The sequence below is a fragment of the Malaclemys terrapin genome, chromosome 1, assembly GCF_027887155.1.
Source record: "Malaclemys terrapin pileata isolate rMalTer1 chromosome 1, rMalTer1.hap1, whole genome shotgun sequence".
NCBI lineage: Eukaryota > Metazoa > Chordata > Testudines > Emydidae > Malaclemys > Malaclemys terrapin.
The window spans coordinates 69,124,533-69,151,466 of NC_071505.1; the positions used below are offsets into that span (position 1 = coordinate 69,124,533).

Genomic DNA, 26,934 nt, shown 5'->3' on the forward strand with positions numbered 1-26,934 from the left:
AGTGGCCAGTTAACACTAGGTCAAATGACAAAGGATGAATGTAAACAAACAACACAAGCATGTAGGGACAAAATTAGAAAGGCCAAAGCACAAAACAAGATTAAACTAGCTAGAAAACATTCTACAAATACATTCAATCAGAAGACCAAGGACAGGGTAGGACCTGTGTTCTTGGGGGGGGGGGGGGGGGAGACAATAACAAAAAATGTGGAAATGTCAGATTTAAGCAAAAAATTTAGTAGTGATTGGATGTCTAACATAGTGAACGCCAGTGAAAATGAGGTAGCATTTCAGGCTAAAATAGGGAAAGAACAAGTTCAAGATTATTTAGACAAGTTAGATGTCCAGTCAGCAGGGCTTGATGAAATACATCCTAGAATACTGAAGGAGCTGACTGAGGAGGGAGGGATAGCTCAGTGGTTTGAGCATTGACCTGTTAAACCCAGGGTTGTGAGTTCAATCCTTGAGGGGCCACTTGGGGATTTAGGGCAAAAATCAGTACGTGGTCCTGCTAGTGAAGGCAGGGGACTGGACTCAATAACCTTTCAAGGTCCCTTCCAGTTCTAGGAGATGGAATATAATTAAATTAAAGGAGATATAATGGCTCAGGATCTTTTAAAAACTCATGGAAAACAGGCTAAGTTCCCTGTAAGCAGGGCCGTCCCTACCCATACGCAGCTGCATACATAAGGCACCAAATTTCCTGGTGCTCTGCGCAGCGGTGTGCTGCTCCAGCCCCTGCCCTGCCTTTTTCCCATTGCCACCACCCCAGCTCTGCCTCTTCCCATCCCTGCTGTGCCCTAGCCCCGCCCCCACTCCACCCCTTCCCCAAAGCCCCCACCCTGCTCCTCCCCAGCTGCCACTTCCCTGAGGACTGCAGTAGAGTTGGCCCTGCACTCCCCAGCGGTGGGAAGTGCAGTGACCTGGCCTCAGCTGTGCTGCTGGGGGGTGGTTCCCCCCTGCCCTCCAAGCGAGGCCTGTCCCCCCACCCACCGTGGAGGCCTGGGGCTAGCCTCCCCCCATGGAGGCCTGCCCCCTGCATGGGGGTGTGTGCTGCGTAGGGCCCCAGAATAGCTAGGGACGGCCCTGCCTGTAAGCTGCGCGGCCACGCAGCAGCCTATTTAGCACCACGCAGGTCCCACCCTGGGACCTGCTGCGGTCGGGGGAGGGGCGCCTCTCCCCCAGCCCAACATAGGCCAGCCCCCAACCTGCCACAGTGCCCCCCCGGCCTCAACTATGCTGCGGCTTGGACCTTCCATAACTGGGGTGCCCCAACCCCAGCCTGGAGCCAGCCGCAGCCGGCGCAGCACGACCCGAACCTGGGCCCGGCCTGTACCTGTTGTGGGGCACCCCTCCCTGAATCCAGCCCCATCCGGACCTGCGGAGGCCAGGGGAGGGATGGCTATCCTGCGACCTCAGCCCTGGAGCTGCTGTGGTGGGGAGAGGTGCCTCTCCCCCCAGCCCAGGTGCTGCTGTGGGGAGAGAGAGCTGGGGGGAGACCTCACTCTCTGCTGTAGTCCCGGAGCATCTTCTGCACCCCTAACAACCTCATCCTCCGCCCTCCCCTGCAACAGCCTGCAGCCCCAGCCGGAGCCCTCACACCCCTGTACTCCAACCCTCTGCCCCAGCCCTGACCCCCCTCCCACACTCCGAACCCCTTGGCCCCACCCCCCACCACATGAATTTTGTTATGTGCATCGATATGAAGATGATGTGTCACACATCAACTCCATATTGGTGCACATAATTCATTCCGCACATGGTTGGGAAAAATTAGAGGGAACACTGAACACGGGAGAGATTCCAGAGGCCTGAAAAAGGGCAAATGGTCAATTTATAAAAAGGGGAATAAGGACAACCCAGGGAATTACAGACCAGTTAGTCAAACTAATCTAATAGCTTTCTTTTACAGGGTAACAATCCTTGTGGATGGCGGGGAAGTGGTAGATATGGTATATCTTGACTTTAGTAAGGCTTTTGATACGACCTTCCATGACCTTCCCATAAACAAACTAGGGCAATACAACCTAGATGGAGTTACTATAAGGTGGGTGCATAACTGGTTGTAAAACTGTTCCGAGAGACTAGTTATCAGTGATTCACAAGCTGGGAGTTCATATCAAGCGGGGTCTGATAGGGATTGGTTCTGGGTCTGGTTCTGTTCAATAGCTTCAGAAATTATTTAGATAGTGGCATAAAGAGTACACTTTTTAAGTTTGCAGACAATACCAAGCTGGGAGGGGTTGCCAGTACTTTGGATGATAAGATTAAAACTCAAAATGATCTGGACAAACTGAAGAAATTATCTGAAGTAAATAGGATGAAATTCAATAGGATAAATGCAAATACTCCACTTAGGAAGGATCAGTCAGTTGCACACATACAAAATGGGAAATGACTGCCTAGAAAGGAGTACTGCAGAAAGGGATTTGGGTTATGGTGTGTCACAAGCTAACTATGAGTCAACAGTGTAACATTGTTGCAAAAAATATTTTTAAAAAGCAAACATCATTCTGGGATGTATTAGCAAGAGTATTGTAAGCAAGCCATGAGAAGTAATTCTTCCACTCTACTTCATGCTGATAAGGCCTCAGCTGGAGTATTGGATCCTGTTCTGGGTGCCACATTTCAGGAAAGATGTGGACAAAGTGTAGAAAGTCCAGAGGAGAGCAACAAAAATTGATTAAAGGTCTAGAAAACATGACCCATGAGGACAGATTGAAAAAATTGGGTTTGTTTAGTCTGGAGAAAAGAAGACTGAGGTGGGACATAATAACAGTTTTCAAGTACATACAGTAAAAGTTATATGGCCCTTTACTAACTGGAAAGCTCTATAAACTAGCATTTCTAATCTTCATAGAAAGTCTGGTTTATAGTACGCTTGGTGTGGGGCCGGCAGGCTCCCTACCTGGCTCCATGTGGCTCCCCAGAATCAGCGACATGTCCCTGCTGCTCCTAGGCTAAGGAATGGCCACGAGGATTTCGGAGTACAGGAAGGGGTGCGGGGCTGTGGGTTGGGGCAAGGGAGGGGTGTGGGGCGCCGACTCTGGGAGGGAATTTGGGTGCAGGAGGCAGCTCGGGGGAAGGGTTTAGGGCACAGGAGGGGGTGTGGGGTGCCGAATCCGGGGGGGACTCACCTCGGCCGACTCCCCGCAAGTGGCAACCTGTCCCTGCTGCTCCTAGGCAGAGGTGCAGCAGGCAGCTCTGCGTGCTGTCTCTGCCTACAGGCACCACCTCCGCAGCTTCCATTGGCCACAGTTCCTGGCCAATGGGAGCTGTAGAGCCAGAGCTCGGGGCGGGGTGGGGGCAGCACGCAGAGCCCCCTCCTGCACCCAACTTCCTCCCAGAGCCCGCACCCCCTCCTGCACCCCAACCCCCAGCCCTGCACCCCCTTCCATACCCAAACTCCCTTCCTCTTAGTTAACCAGAATTTTTTACTTACCAGCACACCCCATTACCCCAACATGCCATATAAAAAGCTTTTACTGTAAAAGGCTGTTAGAAGGAGGAGGGCAAAAAATTGTTATCATTAACCTCTGGACAAGAAGCAATGGGCTTAAATTGCAGCAAGGGAGGTTTAAGTTGGACATTAAGAAAAACTTCCTAACAGGGTAGTTAAGCACTGGAACAAATTTCCTAGGGATGTTATGGAATCTCCGTCATTAGAGGTTTTTAAGAACAGATTACACAACACATGTCAGGAATGGTCTAGTTCAGGAGTCGGCAACGTTTGGCACGCGGCTCGCCAGGCTAAGCACCCTGGCGGGCCGGGCCAGTTTTATTTACCTACTGACGCAGCAGGTTCGGTCGATCGCGGCCCCCACTGGCCGCGGTTCATCATCCTCCAGGGCAGATTGGCAGAGGCCCTGGAGGTTTTTCGCCTTCCTCCGCAGCATGGGGCGGGGGTCGCTAGCTGGAGGATTCTCTGTGACTTGAAGTCTTTAAATCACAGGATTTGGGGACTTCAACATCTGAGTCAAGGGAAAGGGGGTGGGTCAGCTTTTGTGGCATGCGTCATGCGGGAGGTCAGACTAGATGATCATACTGGTCCCTTCTGACCTTAAAGTCTATGAGTCTATGAGTCTCTCCCTTTAATGCATACCTGGCAGCACAGGAGAGAAACCTAGTGTTCAAGGAGATGTGCATTGGTGAGGGTGCAGCTAACATTAATATTCCACTTGTGAGAATTATCCCAAACAGAGTCAGTCACTTGTGGTGGAATCAGTTCTGAATGTGCCTTAATCAACATTTGTCCCAGTAGACAGATACCAGGATATTCTGGACACAATTTCCCGGTATTTTCATGATTTCTGTTACAACTAATGGACTGCATTCATTTAAGCCAGTTTTCTTCACAGTAAGACTACACAAACAAGCCAGTCCTTATTTGTCAATAAACAAAGGATTAGAGTAGCCAATATAGTGGTGGGGGAGTGCAGTGAAGGGTGATGATCCCCAAACTGTGGGGCATGCCCCAAGGGGGGCATAGAGAAACATTCAGGGGGGGAGCAGTGAGGCCCAACCCTGCCCTGACCTCAGCTATGTGCCAGTCCTGCCTCAGCCCCGGCTGTGGCTCCACTTCCAGCTGCTGCCCCCACTGCAGCTCCAGACCAACTCCCAGGCGTGGCCCCACTCCTGGCCCTGACCGTGGCCCCCAGATCCTGGGGGCAGGGTGTGGACTGGTAAGAGGGGGCACAAGCAAAAAAGTTAGGGGACCCCTGGGGTGACCGTACATCCCGTTTTGACCCCAGATGTCCCAACTTCTTTGGCAAAACCAGTAATCAGTTGGCAAAAGCAAACGGGACAAATGCCCAGTTTTGACAAAAAGAGGCTTGGGGGGCGGTGAGCAGTGGGGCTCGTGGGGGAGGAATGGGGGGGGGGGGGCGGGCTTGGGCCAGCCCTGTGCGAGGGAGGAGGCTGGCTTGGGCGGGTGGCTCAGGCCAGCTCCACATAGGGGCAGGGGAAAGGGGTTTGGGCTAGCGCCGTGCCGCATGGGGAAATGGGAGCCGCCTCAGGTCAGCTGTGTGCCACATGGCGGGGCCCTTCAGGCCAGCTCCACATCACGTGGGGGAAGGGGAGCCCCTCGGCCAGCTCTGCGCAGAGCTTGGGTGAGCGGCTCCACACAAGGGGCGAATATGCTTACCCTACCACAGGCTCCATCTTCCAGCCTGGCCACAGGGTGGGGTTTCAGGGGGAAGAAGAGGAACAGGGCAGTGGGGCACCAGTTAGAGAAGAGGAGCAGGGGCCTGGTTCTGGTGCTCCTGCAGGGCCCCCAAATTGGCCGGGGCTCCTGGGCACAGGGCCCGTTGGCCCATGTGATAATGTGCCACTGGCTGGAGGATTTTATGTGTATTTACCTGTTTCCATAGGCTCTGTTTCAGAAAATGTGTTTTTTAAGAAGTAATACACACAGAACTGAAACTATGGTATTTATACAATTTGACATTTGCTTGATTGATATGTAAACACTAAAACTCCCAAATAAACTATTTGACAAAAAAAACAACCAAAAAAAAAAAACAAAAAACCACAGTTATGTGTGTAAAGTAATGTAAACAATTTCAGTAACTTCTTACTTAAAGATAAAAATGCATTTTTAAAATTTTATGCAGTGATTATTAGGTGATCTTGAAAACTAAGGCCATGTCTACACTCATGCCACACTTAGTACATTGCTTATGCGTATGCATACTTGGCTCCTTCTGGCGGCCGTGTGCATACTCACCAGGAGTGCTAGTATTGATGTAGTGTGTGGTGCATCATGGGTACGTATCTCACTGTGCAACTTGCCACCACTGGGATACTTAGGATCTCTTTTAATGTCAACATCAGTTGCCCAGGCACACAGGTGAGTGTTGCCTGCTACCAAGTAACCCAGGGAGGAAAGGGGTGGGGGTTTACACACACTTACAGAAGATTCCTTCCCCTGCATTGGCCCACCCCTGCTCGCCTGGTGGGACTGGCTGGACTGCAGGGGAGTCAAAAACAGATCCTGTCTCACTGCATCCGGTTCCCCTGGTTGCCTGTCTTCCATACACCTCCTCCTCCCTGTTCACGGCAGGGACCTGTGACTCGGGCTCTTTGGAGGTATCAGTGCTGTTGGGGGGGCGGGGGAGGGGGGGTCTCTGCCAAGTAGGGCATGCATCTCTTTGTAAAAGCAGGCAGGTTTGCATTCTGATTGTTGGCCTCCCTAGCCTTCTGGTATGCCTACCAAAGCTCCTTGGCTTTCATGCAGCATTGCTGGTCCCTGTTGTAGCCCCTGTCCTGAATCCCCAAGCAATATGCTCATAGATATTTACCATTCTATGGCTGGAGATCCAATACCTCCTGTCTGCGCATCTGGAGCATGTAGCTGGCATGGTCAGCTGGGCAGTTGAGTTCAACAGTGGAGAGCTGCTAGGTGTGCTCACCAAGCCAGGCAATCAGGAAAAGGAATTTCAAAAATTAACAGGGCTTTAAAGAGGGGGGAGGAGGGGGCTTCCAGTCTCTGTGACCTTTGGCAGTGGAGTTCACAGTGGTGACCAGAGCAGTCAGCACTGTGCATTGTGGAACAGCTGCTGGAGGACACTAATGGTCGACTTAAGTAATGCAGTATCTACACTCACACTGCGTTGACCTAAATACATGGCTCTATATCACTTGGGGACGTGGCGTTATTAAGTCGGCATCAGTGGCGTAGCCAGCTTCTAAGACGAGGGGGAGCAAATATAAAAAAGGCTCCCCCCCTTGGCTCCTCCTCCGGCCATGCCCCCTTGGCTCCTCCTCCAGCCGCCCCGCTCCTCCCTCCCATGGCTCCTCCGGCCCTGCCGTGCCACCCCCGTGGTCCCCCCCCTCGCTCCTCCGGCCACAGCTGCCGGCCGCTATGCTGCGCCCTCCCGCTCCTCCGGCCATGCCCACCGCCCCCCCATGGCTGCTGGCCACGCTGCGGGCTGCCAGTCTGCGCCCCCCCTTGCTCCTCTGGCCACGGCTGCCGGGCCGCTCTGCAGGCCGCATGCCGCGCGCCCCCCGCTCCTCCGGCCGTGCCCGCCGCCCCCCCATGGCTGCCGGCCACACTACAGGTTGCCAGTCTGCGCCCCCCCCTCGCTCCTCCGGCCGCAGCTGCCGGGCCGTGCTGCGGGCCGCATGCTGCGTCCACCCCCGCTCCTCCGGCCGCTTTCAGAAAGGCGGTGGAAGCGGCTGCTTCCCCTGCACCCCACTAGCTACGCTACTGGTCGGCGTAATGGGGCTCTTATGTTGGTGGGAGCCAAATTTAAGTGTAGAGACATGCACAACTAGGTCAACATAAGCTGCCTTGTGTTGACCTAACTTTGTAGAGTAGACCAGACCTAAGTTTTCTACAGCAACACAAGATAAAAAAGGAAAATGTTGCAATGAGTCATAGAAGGTGATTCATTCTATAACATAACAACTGTCTTTTGTTCTACATCTGCAGAAGTGTTAACTGCCCACTTCACTTTGAATGGTCTCTTACAACAATCTGTTCCTCTTTGTATTTAGCTGACACAACTGGATATATCTACTTAGCAACTGACACTTGTGGCTGGCCCATGCCAGCCAGCTCAGGCTCACAGGTAGGGTGACCAGACGTACCGATTTTATTGGGATTGTCTCGATATTTCCTTGTTTGTCCCGCATCCCGAACGATGTGCGGTCGGGACACTGGACAAACAAGCAAATACTCCGGAGCCCGGAAGTGCTCGCACCCCCCCCCCCCCGCCGCCCCGACTCCGCCCCCTCCTCCCCCCATTGGCTCCCTCCAGGAATCCCCGCCTCTTCCCCAAACTCGCCCTTCCTCCTCCCTCTGCAAGCTCTGGAGGGAGGCCCTGGAAACGCAGAGGAAGCGCAGGGCCAGGGTGAGTGAGAGTCCGGCCTGGCCCCGAGCAGGCAGGACTCAGTCGGGCGGTAGGGAGAGTAGGGGGTGGCCCACGGGGCCAGGCGGTGGCTGTTCTGCCCCCCGGGCAGCAGGACTCGGGAGCAGCCGCTGCTGCAGCTCCCACTGCCGCGGGGGGAGGAAGCAGCCGATGGCCAAGCTCGGCAGCTGCAGCTCTGGTGCCCCCAAGCCCGGGCCTGCTGCGGGGACCCAGCAGCGCGCACGCTGCGCCCAGCCCCTGGCCAGTCGCGTCTGGGCTGCTGCCCAGCTGGTGCTATCCCGCGGCGGCCCCAGAGTGGGGGCAGCAGGCCCCAGCCCCCCGTCCCGCTCGGGTCCCGCAGGGGAACGAACGGGGCTGGGCTGCCGATGAGTAAGTCAGTTTACATTTCTATACAGCTATCCTCAAGTTTAAAGACAGGATTTTGGAGTGCTTGACTGGATGACAGAAGGGGAACAAAATATTTGAATTGTATAGTTTTACAGAATTTACAGACAATTTTAGTCAAATTCAATATATAGCTATTCATTTTCTACTTTAATTTGTCTGATGGATACAAGTGCCTTAACTCTATGCATAGCTTCTTCAACTTTACTGTTTTGCAGACTTGGGATGCAGCTTTAGCACGGACTGCCAGGGCATGGGCAAAAAAATGCCTTTTTAAACATAGTCCATATTTAACAGAAAAATTTATGTCCCATCCTCATTATGGGCATGTTGGAGAAAATATCTGGACTGGACATTACGGGTTATTTGGTGTCACTGAAGCCATCAAATTATGGACCGATGAAGTCCAGCACTACAATCTTCAGACTAACAAGTGTACTAAAACATGTGGTCATTATACTCAGGTAACAATTTTAATTGCTAAAACAGTTTACACAGCTCAAAGCATAATCCTAAAAATAAGAATTGGTGGAGACAATAAATAATTACCAGTTAGTGGAAAATAGCTGTTATAATGAGTGAGCCATACCCCACTTTCTTTCAGTGTTCCATTTAGATACTTGTACAGCCCCCATCATCATACTGTCTGCTAACTCTTAAGATACAGTTTGAAAACCATCACCCTGGGTTACACAGCAACTGTGAAAAACGTCCTAGCTAATACTGCAATTATGTTAACTTTTGTAAACAGAAATCTTCTCTAACTTGGCGTTCAGTCTAGCCAAAGCACCTTGCTCCTCTTTTCTAAGTTTTTCAATCTTATAAAAAATAAAGAAAATTCTGTAGGGATAAATGGGGAGTGTGACAGGGCACAGCTCACCATGCTGATGACTCCTGCTGTCCATCTTGGGGATTAGCTCCGTAGGTCGGTATGCCCACTACCGGTGGAGCCATGCCCACCATCACTTCTGCTCCCAGACCCACGTCACTCCAAGGACCGCGGCATCTTCTTCATGACACAGCCCTCTGGCTGTATTATGCTCTATGCTCCCCCCTTTCAGGGGCCAGTACCGCAATCCAACTGTCCCAGCACTTCCCCAGTTGCAACGGGGGAGGGTATGGGGACCTGGACCCACCCATTACTCAGTGTCCCGGCACAGGGACCCTTTAGATGGCAGCCACGTGCTGCATCCCCTCCAACTCATCAGTACCTTTCCCTGGACCACTTTCCTGTGGCCCCAGCACCCTCTTTGCCCTTGCCTCAGGGCCTCAGCCTGCAAAGCCCAGCTGCCAGCCAGAAGCTCTCTCTAGCTCTCCTGGTCCCTGCTAGCAGCACTGCTTTGTCTAGGGTGCTAGCTTTTTTCTGCCTGACTAGGAGCCTGATTTTCCCTCCTTGAGCTCCAGGGAGCTACTGAATCTGCTCTGCCCCGCAGTCTTCTTATATGTGCCTGCCAGGCCCTGATTGGCTGCTCCTTGCAGCCCCTCTCCTATTGGCTGCTTTTCTCTCAGCCTCCCTAGGGCTCTATTAACCCCTTACAGGCCCTTGTGGGGCAAACGCCCCATCACAGGGGGGAAGAAAAGAGATAACTTGTTATTTGACAGAAATATAACTCTGTTTTATTTGTATCGAAAAGGTAAATAAGCTTTATTAAAATCTTAAATGATTGTGAATCCACATGAACTTTGAAACAGAATTGTTTTCCAGTATTGCAAATGTAGTCACATTTTACCTCTCTGAAGCAGTAGTTAATTTTGTCAGGCTCAAATTGTTAGCTAACAGCCAATAGAAGAGGATATTTAAAAAAAGACTTCATCCTTTATTTTAATTATGAAACACCAGATTGTGAGTTATGCTTATATGTTGATCATGCAGTGAAACCTATTAACAGCCACCAGAGTGACTGACAGTTCATCAAGTGACTTCTTCACTTATGGGACCAAGGCAGCTCTATTGTGAGCTTCCAGAATCTTTTACAGAGAAGTGTCAGTGGGGGCCACTTCCCTTCCCTCATATAGAGTTCTGAGGCTATAAAAGGGGGAGTTAGTCCCAACTGCGTGTTTCTTCTAATTGCCAAGGGTGCCAGATCATCTAATTGCCAGATCACACTCAATATCCTCAGTGTTTACTTTGGTTCCATTGTCTTTTTAAGATCCTGCAACAGGTTAATCCATTCACTTTTGAACTTCAGGTGCCCTGCTCTCTGAAGATTAATCTGGTGATTCACGTATCACTTTTGAAACCCTACACAGAAACCCTTTCCCTCACAGGACCCAGCTGCCTCATCCATCAGTACAGGTACAGGGCCACAAGAATTATTTATTTAATGAGATCCTGGACTCTAAATGTAAACATGTCAGACTCTGGTATCTTGTTGACTGGGAGGGGTGCGGTCCTGAGGAGCACACTTCAGAGTCTGTAGAAAATGTACATACTACCACACCTGTGTGGGTGTTCCACAGGAATCATCCTGAAAAGCCTGGTTTCACATCACACTGAGAGTGTCACTTGTGGAGGTGGTGATGTCATCAGAGACCACAGGGCTCTTAGGACTTGTACGTTCCAGCCTGCCATCCAGTGACCTACTAACAGTTTCCAGAATTGAAGCTGAACCCCAACAGAGATTTACAGTCCTGGAATCTAATTGGCAGAACGCTGAGGGACCTGGTTGGTTCACAACTTCTATATAAATCCAGCTCAGGAACAGGAATTTGTCCTTGCAACTAGAATCTCCCTGCTTAGGACTGCTTCCACTGCAATACCTGTTCTTGCTACTTGCCACTGATCTCCTGGTAACCTGACCCTGCCTGCCTCCTGACACCTGGCTCTCAGTTTTGCCCTTTGGCTTGCCTTGAACTCTGTCCTTCTGGTATCTGACCTGGCCTGACTCCCAACTCCTGCTCTGACCACTAGATCAGACCGCCCACGCTCTGGTCATTACAAGAGGCCTTGGTTCCCTTGACTGTATGTGCCACAAATGGTACTGAAATCTATGAACCTGAGTGGGTTGACAGAGTTTGGTGCTTATGTTCAAGCTTTGCAAAGAGCTGCTCAGTATCATGGCTCCATATCTGGATGGACTTGAAGGTCTGTGTTGGGGTTTCTCAGTGATCTGACTTTCATCCTAACTCTCCTGGGTCAGACCACAACTTGAGTTTTATCCTAGAACAGCAGGGGGAAAAGGGGTCAGGTCCCCCGTATCCCAGTTAAATCTTACTCACAATCCTGGTCTTTCCCCCATAGTTCACTCTGTCTCAGCTGCTACAGCATCTGTCTTCTTGCAGCCAGTCTCTCATCCACTCTCCCCATGCACTTGACTGCCAGAGCTTCCTTTTAAGCAGGTCCTCCACAGGAAGCATACCTGGCAGCTGCTGGGGGCAGGGCCTTCTTAGTCCAATACTGCTCCACCACTTCTTTTAACCTTAGTGTGGGGGCTGTAAGCCTCATCACAAGGACACAGAGCTTTCTCAGAAGCTGGTCAAGGACTCAAGGTGCATTTCTTTAGCCTTGCCTATATATATCAATCCGTGTGTACATATTTATTTAAAAGAAAAAAAAACACACTTACCAAAACACTCCACTCCACAATACTGGAGTTTAATGACTGATTTAGTGATAGTCTTTGTCTTGGATCGGCGGAGATTGAAGTCGAAGAGCTTGCCGTCCATTCTGTATTAGATGTGAAGTACAGAAGGGAGCTTGTCAGCGATGAGAAGGAGGATGACAGCAAGGAAGAAAGAGGGGTTGGAGTGATGACATAGTCTTGTTTTACTCCTGTCTTGACTAGGAAGGAGTCCGTTTTGTATCCATTGTTGACGACCATCACAGACATGTTGTCATGGAGGAGTTGGAGGATGGCAACAAATTTTGGTGGGCATCCAGATTTAAGGAGAATTCTCTACATAGCCTCATGATTGATGGAGTCAAATGCTTTCTTGAAGTCGATGAAAACCATGTACAGAGGTTGATGTTGCTCACTGCACTTTTCCTGAAGTTGGCAGGCAGTGAAGATCATGTCAGTGGTACCTCAGTGTGGTCTGAATCCACATTATGATATTGGGAGGATTTCCTCTGCTAGGGGGGCAGCTGGTTGAAAAGAATTCTGGCAAAAATCTTTCCGGAAATGAACAACGGGGCTATTCCTGGATAGTTTGCACAATCTGATTTATCTCCTTTCTTGAAGATGGTCATTATCATAACATTCCTAAAATCAGCTGGGATTTGTTCTGAATTTCAAATCTTGAGGATTAAGATGTAAAGCTGGTGAGCCATTTTTCTGCTCCTTCTTCCATCAGGTCCAGATGCCTTATTGTTCTTCATCTGTTTGATAGCTTTTTTTTTACCTCAACAAATATTGGTGGGGTTCTGAGGTCATCCTTGATAGGATATTAAGGGATTAAGTCAATAATGCTTTTGTCAGCATTGGAGACATGATTCAGGAGGTCTTCGAAGTATTCCTTCCATCATGCACTGATTGATTCATTGTCCTAAGGAGGTTGGCTCCATCCCTGGATCTGAGAGGGGGTTAGGGTCTGTAGAGGGCTTTGATGGCATTGAAGAATCCGCTCATATCATGGGTGTTGGTGAGTTGATGGATCTCCTTCACATTGTTCTACCACCACCTGTTCTTCACTTCCTTTAAACCTCAGCTTTCAGTTGATGGTGGACGTATTGCTTCTGGTTGGAATTGATGTAATTCTGCCAAGCACAGAAGGCCTTGTACTTATATTTGATCAGGTCTTGGATTTCCTAATTGTTCTTGTCAAACTGGTCTTTGTGCTTCCTGTTTGAGAAGTCCAGTGTTCCCTCATACACAACATAGACAGCCAATTTGAGCACTTTCCAGTGATCTTTGGGGTTCTCCATCTCGGTTTTGATATTCATCAGTTTCTTGGTGAGGCACTGCTGGAAAAAGGTCATGTATAGTTGGGTCCTTAGGACTCTTGACATTGATCTTCTGTCTGGCTGATTTCTTCCACATTTTTTGTTTCGATGCGAGTTTGATGGAAATAATGGAGCGGATAAAGTGATGATCTGTACAACAATTGTTGGCACAAGTCAGCACTTTCTTGATGTAAAGTCATCACAGTTACAAGTACAGACAATGCCATAGTCAATCAGATGCCAATGCTTAGATCGTGGGTGTTCCCACAATATCTTGTACTTGTTATTTTGGCAGAATATGGTGTTTGTGAAAATTAGGTCATGTTCTGTGCATATGGTCAGGAGAAGAATTCTGTTGGAATTGGTCTTGCCCACTCCTTTATTTCCAATTGTGCCATTCCAGAGGTCTGAGTCACATCCAACTTTTGTGTTAAAATCACCAAAGAGTATGAGCTTGTCCTCTTTGCAGATGGTGGAGAGAATTTGGTCAAGGTTGGTGTAGAATTCTTTTTTGGTTTCATCGTTAGCATCAAGGTTGGATTGTATGCACTGTTGAGTGTTGCATGCTGGTTCTTGGCAAGTTTAAGGTGGATAGTCATGAGTCATTCATTGATGCTAACAGTCATTGAACTCCAATATGCGGACGACTGTGCCCTATGTGCTCAGTAAGAAGAAGATCTTCAAAAAATATTTGACATTTCCTTGGAAGCCTACAACCAACTTGGCGTCACACTCAACACCAAGAAAATGTAAGTACTCCGCCAACAGGCTCCGAATCACAAGGATCCTGCTCCCATAATTCAGATTAATAAGGAGACCCAGGAGAACATGGAACCCCTTTTACCTCGGCAGCTATCTGTCACAGAAAGCTGACATTGACGAGAAAATTTGACACTGCCTTCAATGCGCCAATGCAGTTTTCGGACTCTTGAGAAAATGAGTCTTTGAAAATTGTGACCTCAAGAATCAAACCAAGCTTCTCATATACCAGGCCATTGTTATCCATGCTCTTTTGTACATGATCAAGGTTTTGGCACCGTACAGTAGACACTTCAAGGTTCTTGGACAATACCATCAACAATGCATCTGCAAGATCTTCTGAATCAAGTGGGATGACCAATGCACCAACATCAGTGTTTTGTTCCAAGCCAAAACCTCCAGCATTGAAGCTGTGATCATCTTCCACCAACTCTGTAGAGATGGTGACATTCTTTGAATGCCAGAGAATCTACTCCCTAAGCAGATTCTCACAATGGAGCCATGGCCAACAGATGAGGGGTGGGCAAAAAAAGCACTTCAAAGACACCCTCAAAGTTAACATGAACAAGTTCAATATTGACATAAACTCATGGGAAACCCAAGCCCTCAACCGACCAAAATGGAAAAGGACCTTTTGGCAAGGATCCCAGTATTTTGAGATCCAACTGAGATAACAGGAAATGGAGAAATGGGAAAGGAGGAAAGAATGCACCACAGCCTAACTCAACAATCCAGATCTACCTCTTCCATTGGGAAATGTCTGCCCCATCTATGGATCCCGCATTGGTCTCATTAGTCATCTGAAGATCCACCAGTAATAAGTAGCTATCGTTTTATGGAAAACAATCATCCTTGAACTCCGAGGGATTGACCACTCCACAAACCATTTCCCCCCGAAGAGAGGAAATGTAGTACATGTGACAGATGTTAGCCATGTTGCTTGATGCATTACTGGAAGATGTTCAAACACTACAGTGATAAGGTTGATACAAGAAAATATATAGAATAGAACAGAATACCTAATATCTGGTACTGGCTACTACCATCAGTGCTGTTTCGTGTGTTGCTGAGCCCTGCCTTGGTGCTACAGACTCCTAAGAACTTTCATCCTGGGTCTTCACTGAGCCCTTCTTTGAATGTGAGGAGTAAACAAGCTTCACATTTGAGAGGGTCTCTGTACCCCAGCTTAGAATCCCCTGATCTTGGAGGTGGCAGATATTCTGTTTCTGGACCGTGAGAAGTGATGAATATTTTTACACTCACTTGAACTTAGGTAAAGACATTGGCCAATGGGAAAAAACAACAGGCTGGAACTTTTGGATTCACACTTAGGGGTACAGACAAGTTGCCTAGGCTTATTGGTCTGTATGGTACATTCCTTGCCCCCGCACACCCCTCTGCAGGTGAGAATTGCCTGCTATAAAGCAGAGTTGGCTATATGACTTCCTCATCTCGGGATGCATTACCCTGTCATGTCATCTCTCAGGGAGCTGATTCAAGACAATGTCACTTTTCTGTGGATGACAGAGATAGACTTCTTGATTATTTCCAATCAGAAATATTTATTCTGCCTATGGTGTCTGCCCATCAATCACATTGAGCTAAAAGCAGCACATGTGATGAGACACCCTCAAAAAACATCTATTTTTATCTTAATCTGACTGTTCCAGGGAATGTACTCTGGTTTGCGTAGTAGGAGACCTCTATCAATAAAGCTGTATCCTACACTTTGGCCTTTCTACGGCACCAAGAGTTTTCACCAATTGCCAGACTGACATAACAATTTTTTCTCAGCTGTCAGGACATCCAAATCTATATCCAGACTTTGGCCCTCAAGAAAGTGTGCAGGTTCTTCTAGTCCTTGGAACTTCACACACGCAAATAATACTTTACTTTGATCCAAAAGCAAAAGGTAGATAGTCCTCCATATGCCATATTCTATATGGAAAATGTGGTCTTATGTGCATCATCACCCTAATTGCTGTCTAAAAAGGTGTCTGATTTCAGTTGCTTTCAAGTTACTAGCCTCTCTATTTCATCAAGATACATTAACATCCAGGGTGGTAGGCACCATAACTTGAATGTCCAAAGGTCCTTAAGTTATCCATCTGGGACCAACCTGGGGGACTGGATAGAGCCACTTCTCCCTTTCCCTTCCTTTCTCCCCCTTCCCTCCTCTCCACTACTCTGCACAGACCTGATTGGCTGGAGGAAATGCCATTCCAAAACAAGGCCACAGAATTAACTACAGACCACCTGGGAGGGTTTGAGCCAGTGAGGAGATGGCTGGGGAGAAGCAGGACAGGGAACAAGCCTGGGAAGATTTAGAAAGAAAGAAGGAAAGAACATAAGCAGCAACTCTGAGCTGAGGCAGAGACGGAGACACCACCAGAATGCAGGAGTGCAGAGCCTGAACTAGGAGCTGCTTGGAGTACAGCCAGCTGCTGCACTGGGGCTTGCAAAATAGGACTCTTACAGCTTGAAGCCAACAGGACTGTTGAGACCACGCAGCAAGACCCACCCTCACAATGCATGCCAGCATCAAAGCGCACAAACAGGTTGGGGGAGAGGGGAGATTTTTATTGGTGCAGAGAAGACAGTCAGTATGTGTCTGTATGTGTCTAGCTGGCAGGATGTGTGTCAGTGTGCTGTATACTGTATCGGGGCAAAGGAGTCTGTGTAGCCCCTACTACAGTTACTGACCTGGGCCTGTTCTTGGCTTTGCCTGGATTAAGTAAAAGGGCTGTCCTATTGTTAAATGTGGTACTTGTTCCAGTGGTTAACTCTGACCCGCTCAGAGGGAGGGTTGGTGTTTGTGCAGAGATGTGTGGTTGGGACCTGGGACCCCTCATCCAATCCTGGCATTCCCCTACACAACAAACCTAGCCACAAATTCCCTACACTATTAGGGGGATGAAATCAAGGATCAGTCCATCGCAGCTCAAAGACTGGCCAGGTGACTCAGACTATGAATCACAATTCTTATGACTTAGCATATGTTCAACTACTTGGAGATAGCAAAGTATACTCAACTAGATTCCAAGAAGGTTCCATAGCATTCCTTCACATTGTCGTCATCATAAAAATGTACAAGGATGTTAAGCAAAATTCTATACATGCATCAGGTAGCTCTTTTTGGCAGCTGAGGCTTCATTTAGGAGAGCGAGAGATGCTGTCACTTCTATTATACTCTTGACCTGGGATCCAGAGCTGATGCTTGTTTTGGCAGTTTTGCTGTCTTTGTCACCTAGAACTTCTCAACTTGCATTCCCAGTGGTTATACTACTCGCTAAACTCCCGTAAGTGGGAATGTGCAAAGGTCATTTGAAGAAGAAATGGTTATTTACCAGTAACGAGTTTTTGAAGATCAGCTTGTGTACATTTACACATCTTATCCACTTTCCTGGAGTCTTGGATTAAGAATTCCTAAAATTAGTGGAAGGAATTGAGGAGTAGTTGGGACCACTTCCCCCTTTTTACCGTGGGAACTCTACATAAGGGGAGGGGGAAACAGAGAATGAGTGACCAACTGACACTGCTGCGTAAAAGATTCTGGAAACTTCTGGTACACATTCCTTGATCCGACAAGTGCAAATGTGCAGAAGCTCATCCTGAAGAAATCCAGTAACTGGTAAGTAATTTTTATTTTTCTGGGTACCGTAACAGGTGGCTGTACAAAGCAAATAAATCGAAGAACTCTCATGAGAACTGAGATTCTCCTGCCTATTAGAATAGTTCACAGTGAGCACAGTTTAAGCTTTATTTCGTAAAAGAAAAAAATCTTATTTCTTCTAGGTTGTTTGGGATAATTCTCATAAGGTGGGCTGTGCTGTTGTTTTTTGTCATATAGCTGCAGGAATAAGAGATGCGGCACATTTTGTATGCAACTATGTACCAAGGTAAGCTATTTTAAAAACATTTTAAAATGAAGACAATATTAATAATATTTATTCCTCTAAAAATAAATTGGAATCCATACACATCAGTAGTTTAGTGTGTGGAATCAGGGAAATGATTCATTACTCAGTTAATTCAGGCATCTAAAGACCCATGAACTCTGATTAATGATGCTTGGCAGAGGTTGGTTGGCCCTCTAAACTGGTAAAAGGACCAGCCTACCTATGACAGGTTCCACCAAGGAGAATGGGGTAGCTCAGGTTCACATGGGAGTAGTTAACTGACTGGAGGTAGTTAGACAGGGAAGCACCTAGGCATGATAAAAGGTTAAGGACCTCAAAGGAGTAACTCCTGAGGAGAAAGGCAGTTTCCAGAAAGAGGATCCCTCCAACAGACTGGTGAGAAACTGCCTGAGAAACAACATTCCAAAGAGGGAGAAGAAGAGCGAGAGGCTTGGGAAGCCTACAGAGAAGGAGACGTAGCTGAAGGAGTGGCCAGGGACAGAGAAGGATTGGTTGTGGCTGTTCCAAACAGAGAGCCTGAGCTGGAACCCAACAAAGTGGACTTTGAAGAAGGACTTCGAAGAACGCTCTAAACCCAGAAGACCTAGGGCTGTTTAGCCACCACTAGAACCATGGAACTTCCAACTCCCCATTATCTTGAAGGGGACAGAGACTATTAAGAACTTATGCAGAGGGCTGGAAGACGAACACTTGAGTGTGATGGCATAAGGGGGATGGTGTCAGCTGGTGTAGCTTCCCATCTTGCCACAAAGGGGTGCTAAGGGCTAAAGGCCACATATAATACCACCTCTCAGTAGTTTTAATTTTGTGAGCTTTGTTAGTAAATCTTACACCTTCTAACAGAGGAGGGAACTTCTGCACTAGGAAAGGCCTTACATTACTCTCTGTGGATTAATTTCTAATTGCATGAACCAGATAATTGGTTCAAAGGTAGATGGGTGTTTCAGTGCCTGTAGCAAGACGGAGTGGCCTCCCTCTGAGACTGACAAGGAGGAACCATTCTCCGCTCTCTGGTGGGCAGAGCCAGGCCGGGCCTGTTCCTCATGCCAGAAGTGAAGGTGTGGGACAAGAAGTATAAGAGGAGGGGCTTCCAGCTCAGTTGAGCCAAAGCAGGAGCTTGCCACCTCTGCCTTGCTGCTGGCCCCTGCACCAGAGACTGAGCTGTACCGACCCCGCCCCTGGAGGAGGACCCTGAGGGAAGGAACTGCCATCTGCTAAGTACCCCAAGGAGCTGCTGGGACTGCCGGCTGCCAGGCACCCCGAGGAGTCTGAGAACCCATGAGCAACAGAGCCCTACAGACAGGGATAGGAAGTAGCCCAGGGAAACCAGACATTAATCTTGTTGTGTTGCTGAAACCACAGTTTGTGTGTTTCGGTAGGATCCCCGCTGACTCAGTGGTGGGATTCTGCACCACTGTTAAGGTCCTGGGCTGGGATCTGGTGGAGTAGGGTGGACCCCTACCTCCTGCTGCCAACCCCACCCCTAAGGTGGCAGCCTACCCACCTTAGGCTGGATGCCCTGCATTTGCTTGATATCTGCCCCAGCCACGGAGCTGGGCCAGGGATCGCTACTGCACTGTCATATCCAGAGGGCTTGAGCCTGACTGTTTGCTGTTTGCTCCAGCCCAGGAGCTGGGTTGAAGACTGTCAGTGTTCCCTCCCCACTCTGAACTCTAGGGTACAGATGTGGGGACCCGCATGAAAGACCCCCTAAGCTTATTTCTACCAACTTAGGTTAAAAACTTCCCCAAGGCACAAATTCTTCCTTGTCCTTGGACGGTATGCTGCCACCACCAAATGAGTTAGACAAAGATTCAGGAAAAGGACCACTTGGAGTTCCTGTTTCCCCAAAATATCCCCCCCAAGTCCCTTCAATCCCTTTCCTGGGGAGGCTGGAGAATAATATACCAACCAAATAGGTAAACAATGTGAGCACAGAACTTTATTATAAAGAAAAAGTAAAAGAAGCACTTCTGTAAAATCAGGATGGAAGATAATTTTACAGGGTAGTAAGAATTAAAACACAGAGGATTCCCCTCTAGGCAAAACTTTAAAGTTACAGAAAACAGGAATAAACCTGTCTCTTAGCATAGGGAAAATTCACAAGCTAAAACAAAAGATAACCTAACGCATTTCCTTGCTATTACTTACCATTTGTAATCTTAGATGCTTATTTCCAATACGGCTTTAGGAGATGTATTTTTCCTGTCCTGGTCCCTCTCTGTCCCAGAGAGAACAACAAAGAGAGCATAAAACAAAAACCTTCCCCCACAGATTTGAAAGTATCTTCTCCCCTTATTGATCCTTTTTGTCAAGTGCCAACCAGGTTATTTGAGCTTCTAAACCCTTTACAGGTAAAGGAGGGATTTTATGCTACCCTTAGCTGTATGTTCATGACAAAGACTAATTGCCCTGCTCTGCCGCAATGGGCCAGGGCCCTAGACTCTTTGCTGACACTTACCCTGCTAAACGTGTCCATTGGCTATCAGTTACTAGATGGTGTAGCGAGGCAGCGTGGCCTCCTTCAGAGCAGGGCCATCCTTCCCCATATGCAAAGTACGCAGCTGCGTAGGGCACCAGGAAATTTGGGGCAGGGACAGCAGCAGCTGCACAGGTGGAGCAGGGGGAAGGAGGGGCATCCCTGCTCCGGAGGAGTCATCTGGCTCAGAGGGCTGGTTGTCCAACTGCCCCCTGTAGCTCGGGTCTTCCTCCCAGCCCCCTCTCCAGCGCTGCTGCTTGTCTGTCCAGCTGGCTCTGGCAGGTCGGGTGGGAATCCAAACCCTGCGCACAGCGCCCTCTTCAGTTCTGGGTTTACAATGGCGTCAGTGGTGCCATGGAGCCGGACCCATGCTCAGAAGAGCAAAAAGCCCAGCCTGCTCTGCTGGTATTGTTCCCTACGACCCCGCCAGCCCGCTGGCTCCCCCGCACCACCACTTGCTCCTCTCTGCCCCCATCCGAGGGTTCCTCTCTGCCCCCTGGCCGGACCCCCGTGCACCTCCGGTTCCAGGCAGTCTCTGCTTCCCACCCTCTGTGGGGCCCCGCCTGCCTCCCCAGAGCTGAGCTGCCTGGGACTGGGGCAGAAGCCTGGCCAGTCTTGGCCAGTTGGGGGGAGACAGTGTGGGGGGCGTGGCTGGGCCCCTCCAGGCAAGTGGAGCCCAATTGCGCTACTCCCGAGGGGCCGGAGCAATGACCACCCCTGGTTGTGCTGCTGGCTCAGCCTGGCAGATATAGTCACCTCCCAGCAGGATGGGTGAGTGTGGCTGGGAGGCAAGGCATGGGGGAGTGGGTCTCTGTGTGGCCTGGGGCGGGTGCTGGGCTGTGAGGGGGCAGGGAAGAGCTGTGTGTGTTGGGGCACTAGGGAGTGGGGTTCCGTGTGGGGTGCTGGGCAGTTGTGGTGGAGCTGTGGGTAGGGAGGTGCTGGGCAGGGGTGGTGTTGTGTAGGGTGCTGTACATTTGTGGGGGGGAGTCTGGGGGAGGCGCAGAGCATAGCAGGTCCAGCGGGGAGGGGAGGCCTCTGACCATAGGGGTTGGGTGTGGGCGGCTGTTGCAGAGGTGCTGACTTTCTGATTTCCCTGGATGTGCTTGATCCCTGTTCTGCCTCAGACCCCGCCCCCCACTCCACCCTTTTTCCCCCAAGGCCCCATACCCACCCCACCTCTTCCTGCCCTCGCTCCACCCCCATCCCACACCCTTTCCAGAGTGCCCCCCTGCCTTCACTCTGCCTCTTTCTGCCCCTGCTCCTCTGTGGGTGTTCCAGCCCCAGAGCATGCACGGAGTCGGTGCCTGTGGTCTATTGGGCAGGGGGAAGGGGAGCTGTGTGGCACGGTATGGGCCCGGCCCCAAGGGGAAGGGGCATGCTGGCAGCACAGGGCCAGGCAAGGCGCTGTGCATCTGGATACTGCCGGTTTGTAAATAGTGCCCTCGCACTGGGCTGGGCAGAGCGGGGCTGCCCCTGCCACACCTCATTGCCCCGGCTGGCGCCTCACTCTGGGGAATGAAGTCCCCACACCATGCTCCATTGCCCCCACGGGGGCCCACAAATATGTTTGATGCTGGGCCCACAAAAAGTTAATCCGGCCCTGGCCCTCTTTGGTGGGCTGCCCTGGGCAGGGGCCCAGACAGCCAAAGGCCGGTCCTGCATACATGAATATAAACTTCTCAGCATATTTTAACAACTGGTAAAACTTTGTGGAAAACAAACATTCTTTGTGTTCACTGTTCTTCTTCCTCTATTAAAGACAGCTGCATTAAAATGCTACCTTTTTCTCCAAATAGAAAAAGGTAATGATTTATAAACCAAATCCTGCAGAAGTGTACAAAATTTCTTTAAAATGAATATCTAGCAGTAGAGCTTGGCTGCACCTGAGGTAGATATAATTGAGAATTTTCTGTAGGCAGGAAACTCAATACACTCCCAAAATAACTTTCAGCAAAGAGATCTGCATGCTCTTTACAACTGATTTAAATTCCTGAGATAAGGCTTTGCTTCACTAAAACATTTAAGAACTTGCTTAACTTGAAGCAAATAATCCTACTGAAGTCAATCGGACTTAAAATTAGAATATGCTTAAGTGTCTTGCTTAATTGGGACCAAAGTGCTTAATAAAAAAAGACCAAACCAACAGCACTGACTTCTCTCAGATCAGTGCAGGCTGTGAGTTGAAAATTAGGATATCATCCTAACTCTTGATGAAAGATTCATACGAAGGCTGTGTAACTGAAGTATGCTGGATCTGATAAATTCATCTGCCTGTAAGATTAATGCCTGAATATCACTCTGGAAGGCAAAGTGGAAGTAATTTCATACAAAGCAGATACCCCTATAAATGAACTAGTGAAATGGAGAGGAAAACTCAGATGGTAAAAATCAAATGTATTATGAAAGCTTGTCACAAATAAAAAGCCTCTGAAAGCAACATCCTTCTAGAATAAGGGTAACTTAAACTCAAATTTGATTGCAAAATGATTTGTTGGGGGGTACCAGTGAAACACATCCACACACCTTCCTATTAATGGAATAATTCCAGGCTAATTTCCTAGTTTTTTATTTTAAAGATCTAATGTGTACTGTAAAATGCTGTAGAATCCCATTTCTTCTTCCACCACTAGATGACACCCTGTTACAAAATTCACACTCACACAACAGATCCCTGTCTACTATTTTTCCAAACTCGTATGTTCCCCTGCATATGTTGCACTGTCTTTTATTGTTTTTACATCATCCTTCTATATTTGTTATATTGAACAAAATAAAGAGGATGGCCAAAAAGTCCCTGTAATTTGGAAGTCTACTTTGGACAGTATTCGGTGGCAATAAAGACCAGGATATCAGAAAGAACCCCAATATTAGGTCAAGGAATGCAGAAACAAGAAGCAAGTAAATCATTGACATTAGAAATTGAGAATTACGATGCAGGTCATCTCCTGGTCAATGCTGGAGTGTTCAGTACAGTTTGTAGTATTTTGTCCTGTTCACTTTAAAGTGTCCCGAGTTCTCTTTGAACATCTTAATAGATCTCATTACCAGGAAAGGTTTTTCCTGATATTCACCTTAAGTTTTCCCTTTCTCCCCTGCGTAGTTATAGCCCCTTGCACCTCCCTAAATAATTCCTCTGCCTTGCTTTAATGTCTGCACACTTCAAGCATTTGTAGACTGTTTTGGTGTCCACATCCATTAGTTGTTTTAAGCTATATAATTTGTCAATCTATTCTTCTAATAACCGTTGCTCTCCCTGTTTGCCAACCATCTCACTGGTAATGTGGCGCTAAGAAATGAATGGAATATTCTGATACTGTTGCACCAGTATCATATAAAACGGTCTATTATCTCTACTACTTAGCCTCTATGTATGCAGCCAAATATTGCATTGACCTTGTGGAGTTTTCTGCTACATTATCACATTGCAAACTCAGGTCTAATTTGTTGTCCACTATTGCCACTCCCACAGCATTACTTATTTGCAGGATTCTCTCTTCATTGCATATCTATGGGTTTTGGATTACTTTCCAAAACACAAGTATTCTCAGCAAATTTCATTTATATGCAGGCAGCCTTCTTTACCAGATCACTAATGAAGATACTAAATAAGATGACCTACACTGATCCCTGCAGTCCCCCACTCTACACCCCCTCCCCAACTTCATACCTTTTTTACTTACAATCCTTCAGCCAGTTTCTAATCTGCAACAGGAGAATGGAAGGATATTAAGGACAAAAGGAAAAGAAGCATGAGTGGGGGAATACTTGCAGAAATGAGAGCAGAGGGGAAAAATGGGGATGAGTACTTGAAGAAGGAAGAAGTAATCCAGTAAAAGGGAAAGAAGAAAACACTAAAAAGAAGAAGAAAAACAAAGTAAATAGTTTGGAAATGAGGAAGCAGCTGAGAGAGAGGGAAGGAGAATTAAATGAAGAGCAAGACAAGTTTAAATATACTAAACTAGATTTTATTTAGACATTTGTTTTATTCTAAAGGTCATCCAAGACTGAGGAAAAAGAGGAAAAGAAAGGTTGCTCACCTTGTGCAGTAACTGAAGTTCTCAGAGATGTGTGTGGGTGCTCCACTTCAGGTTGCACCCTGTGCCTTTTGACTGAAGCTCTTTGGTGATCATTGAGCCCATACATGTGCCCTACACATCTTCATGCCCCATACTGGGGCTATATAGGGCTGTGCGAGTGAACCGCCCACAGTTTCTTCTCAACTGCCTTCGGACAGAGATGCAGTTTAGTGTGTGCCTGTTTTCTCTTTAGAGTTAGAATATAGTATATAGTGTTAGTTCTTTAGTTAGTTTATAGTATTAGTGTTTTTATAATTGTTGGAATGGTTGTTCCTGTTTTTCTTAGGAAAAAAAATTGCTTTACCCCTTATTGAGGGATCAAATGTTTTCTTATATGTGATTCTGGCCTCCCCAAGTCTGCAGTAGAGAAGGAACAGAAAAAGTCCCACAGAAGGAACTCCGAAGCAGAGAGGATGGTGGAAAATTGAGCAGGATGGGATCTTTGTGCTAATTGAGACCTGCTGAATTTCCTTTTCTTTCCAGGTGTGCATATCCCCAGGGATCTAAGTGTAGCTGTAGAGTACTTTAGGACATGAAGTGAGTTGTCTGAGTCCACAAAGAGCTGGTGGCCATTAAATGGTAAGTGCTTAACAATTAACTGTATCTTCCAGGGGAAAAAAACAGCTGAAGCAACAAAGCTCAGGGCAGGCCCAACAAAGAAAGTAAGAGAACACCACTAGCCATCACCTACAGCCCCCAACTAAAACCTCTCCAGTGCATCATCAAGGATCTACAACCTATCCTGAAGGACAATCCCTCGCTCTCACAGACCTTGGGAGACAGGCCAGTTCTCGCTTACAGACAGCCCCCCAACCTGAAGCAAATACTCACCAGCAACTACACACCACCCAACAAAAACACTAACACAGGAACCAATCCCTGCAACAAACCCCGTTGCCAACTCTGTCCGCATATCTATTCAAGGGACACCATTGTAGGACCTAACCACATCAGCCACACCATCAGGGACTCGTTCACCTGCACATCTACCAATGTGATATATGCCATCATGTGCCAGCAATGCCCCTCTGCCATGTACTCTTGCCAAACCGGACAGTCTCTACGCAAAAGAATAAATGGACACAAATCAGACATCAAGAATTGTAACAGTCAAAAACCAGTAGGAGAACACTTCAGTCTTCCTGGACACTCAATAACAGACTTGAGTGGCAATTCTTCAACAAAAAAAACTTCAAAACCAGACTCCAACAAGAAACTGCAGAACTGGAATTAACTTGCAAACTGGACACCATCAAATTAGGCCTGAATAAAGACTAGGAGTGGATGGGTCACTCCAAAAAGTAATTTTCCCTCTGCTGATACTCACACTTCCTTGTCAACTGTTGGAAATGGGCAATGTCCACCTTGATTGCATTGGCCTCGTTAGCACTGACCCCCCGCTAGGTAAGACAACTCCCATCTTTTCATGTGCTGTGTATATACACTGCTTACTGTATTTGTCATTCCATTCATCTGATGATGTGGGTTTTAGCCCACGAAAGCTTATGCCCAAATAAATTTGTTAGTCTCTAAGGTGCCACAAGGACTCCTCATTGTTTTTGCTGATACAGACTAACACGGCTCTCACTCTGAAAGCTCATCTCATCACTATTGTGGTTGAAATAGACCTGGATGCATCAAGTATGTAGGGATTCCCTCAGAGACCTCTTTCTACTCAACTTCCCAAGAACTCAGTTTGACTGTAGACTTCATCAGTCATGTATCTTTATTTAGCGTACAGCAATGCTACACTGAGATGATCAGATTCAAATGAGTCACGGGGCAGGGTGGATGCAGGTTATATTACAATTTCAAAGTTACACAGAAATGCTCTCCCTTTATACACATTGCATCACACATTGGCTTGGTTACTTTGCAGGCCCAAGTCCCTGTGCAGCATGCTCCGTCTATGCATTGTTCGTGTTCTATATACTTTTCACCCTATGTCTAAATTGGACAGAATAAGTTAGTATTGTTGTTCATAGTAAATGGTTCCCTGAGTGTTCTTTCTGATCTTAGCTGACTCAGACAGTGTCTTCTAGCTGACTGATCCATTTACTTATTAGCACAAACATTCCATTTTCAACCTATTGACCTAGTTACCTCTCTAATCCTGTCTTCCAAGAAATGTGGTGTCCCCCATGTTTAGTCATGTCAAGCCAGACCTACAAAGTGAAGCCTGCAAAGATATCTTGGCCAGGAGCTGACCCTCATTTATTATGGCACTAAAACGGATCTCCATGTTCCTGTTTGCTGGATGGTCTTGGCTGGCTCAAGAAGAGCTTCATTAATTGGTAGTTGCTATCCATGCTGAAGTAGAAGCATGCAGTATGTCCAGGAGCTTATGATGGGAATTTGTCCCAGAAGAATCTGAAGTGTGTCCACAACCCATTTCATCGGGTCCTAGAACTGCCAAAAGTCATCAGCTAATGATGGGGCCAGTGGCGGCAGCAACATCTTGCTCCTCAAAATGTCTCCTCTATCGATTCAGAATGGGGAGAAGGGATGGAAAGTACCAGAGAACTAGGTTTTCTATGTTCCTTATGAGAATAGTGGGGCCTGG

General features: G+C 48.0%; 1 protein-coding gene across 1 annotated transcript in view; it reads left to right on the forward strand.

The window, feature by feature from the left end:
- Positions 1-26,934, forward strand: part of LOC128830567 (glioma pathogenesis-related protein 1-like) — a 42,579-nt gene that overhangs the window by 1,292 nt on the left and 14,353 nt on the right. The window contains exons 2-3 of the mRNA XM_054016430.1: positions 8,474-8,719; positions 17,692-17,795. Of these exons, the coding sequence (XP_053872405.1) occupies positions 8,474-8,719; positions 17,692-17,795 (350 nt within the window). The remainder of the gene's footprint in view (positions 1-8,473; positions 8,720-17,691; positions 17,796-26,934) is intronic.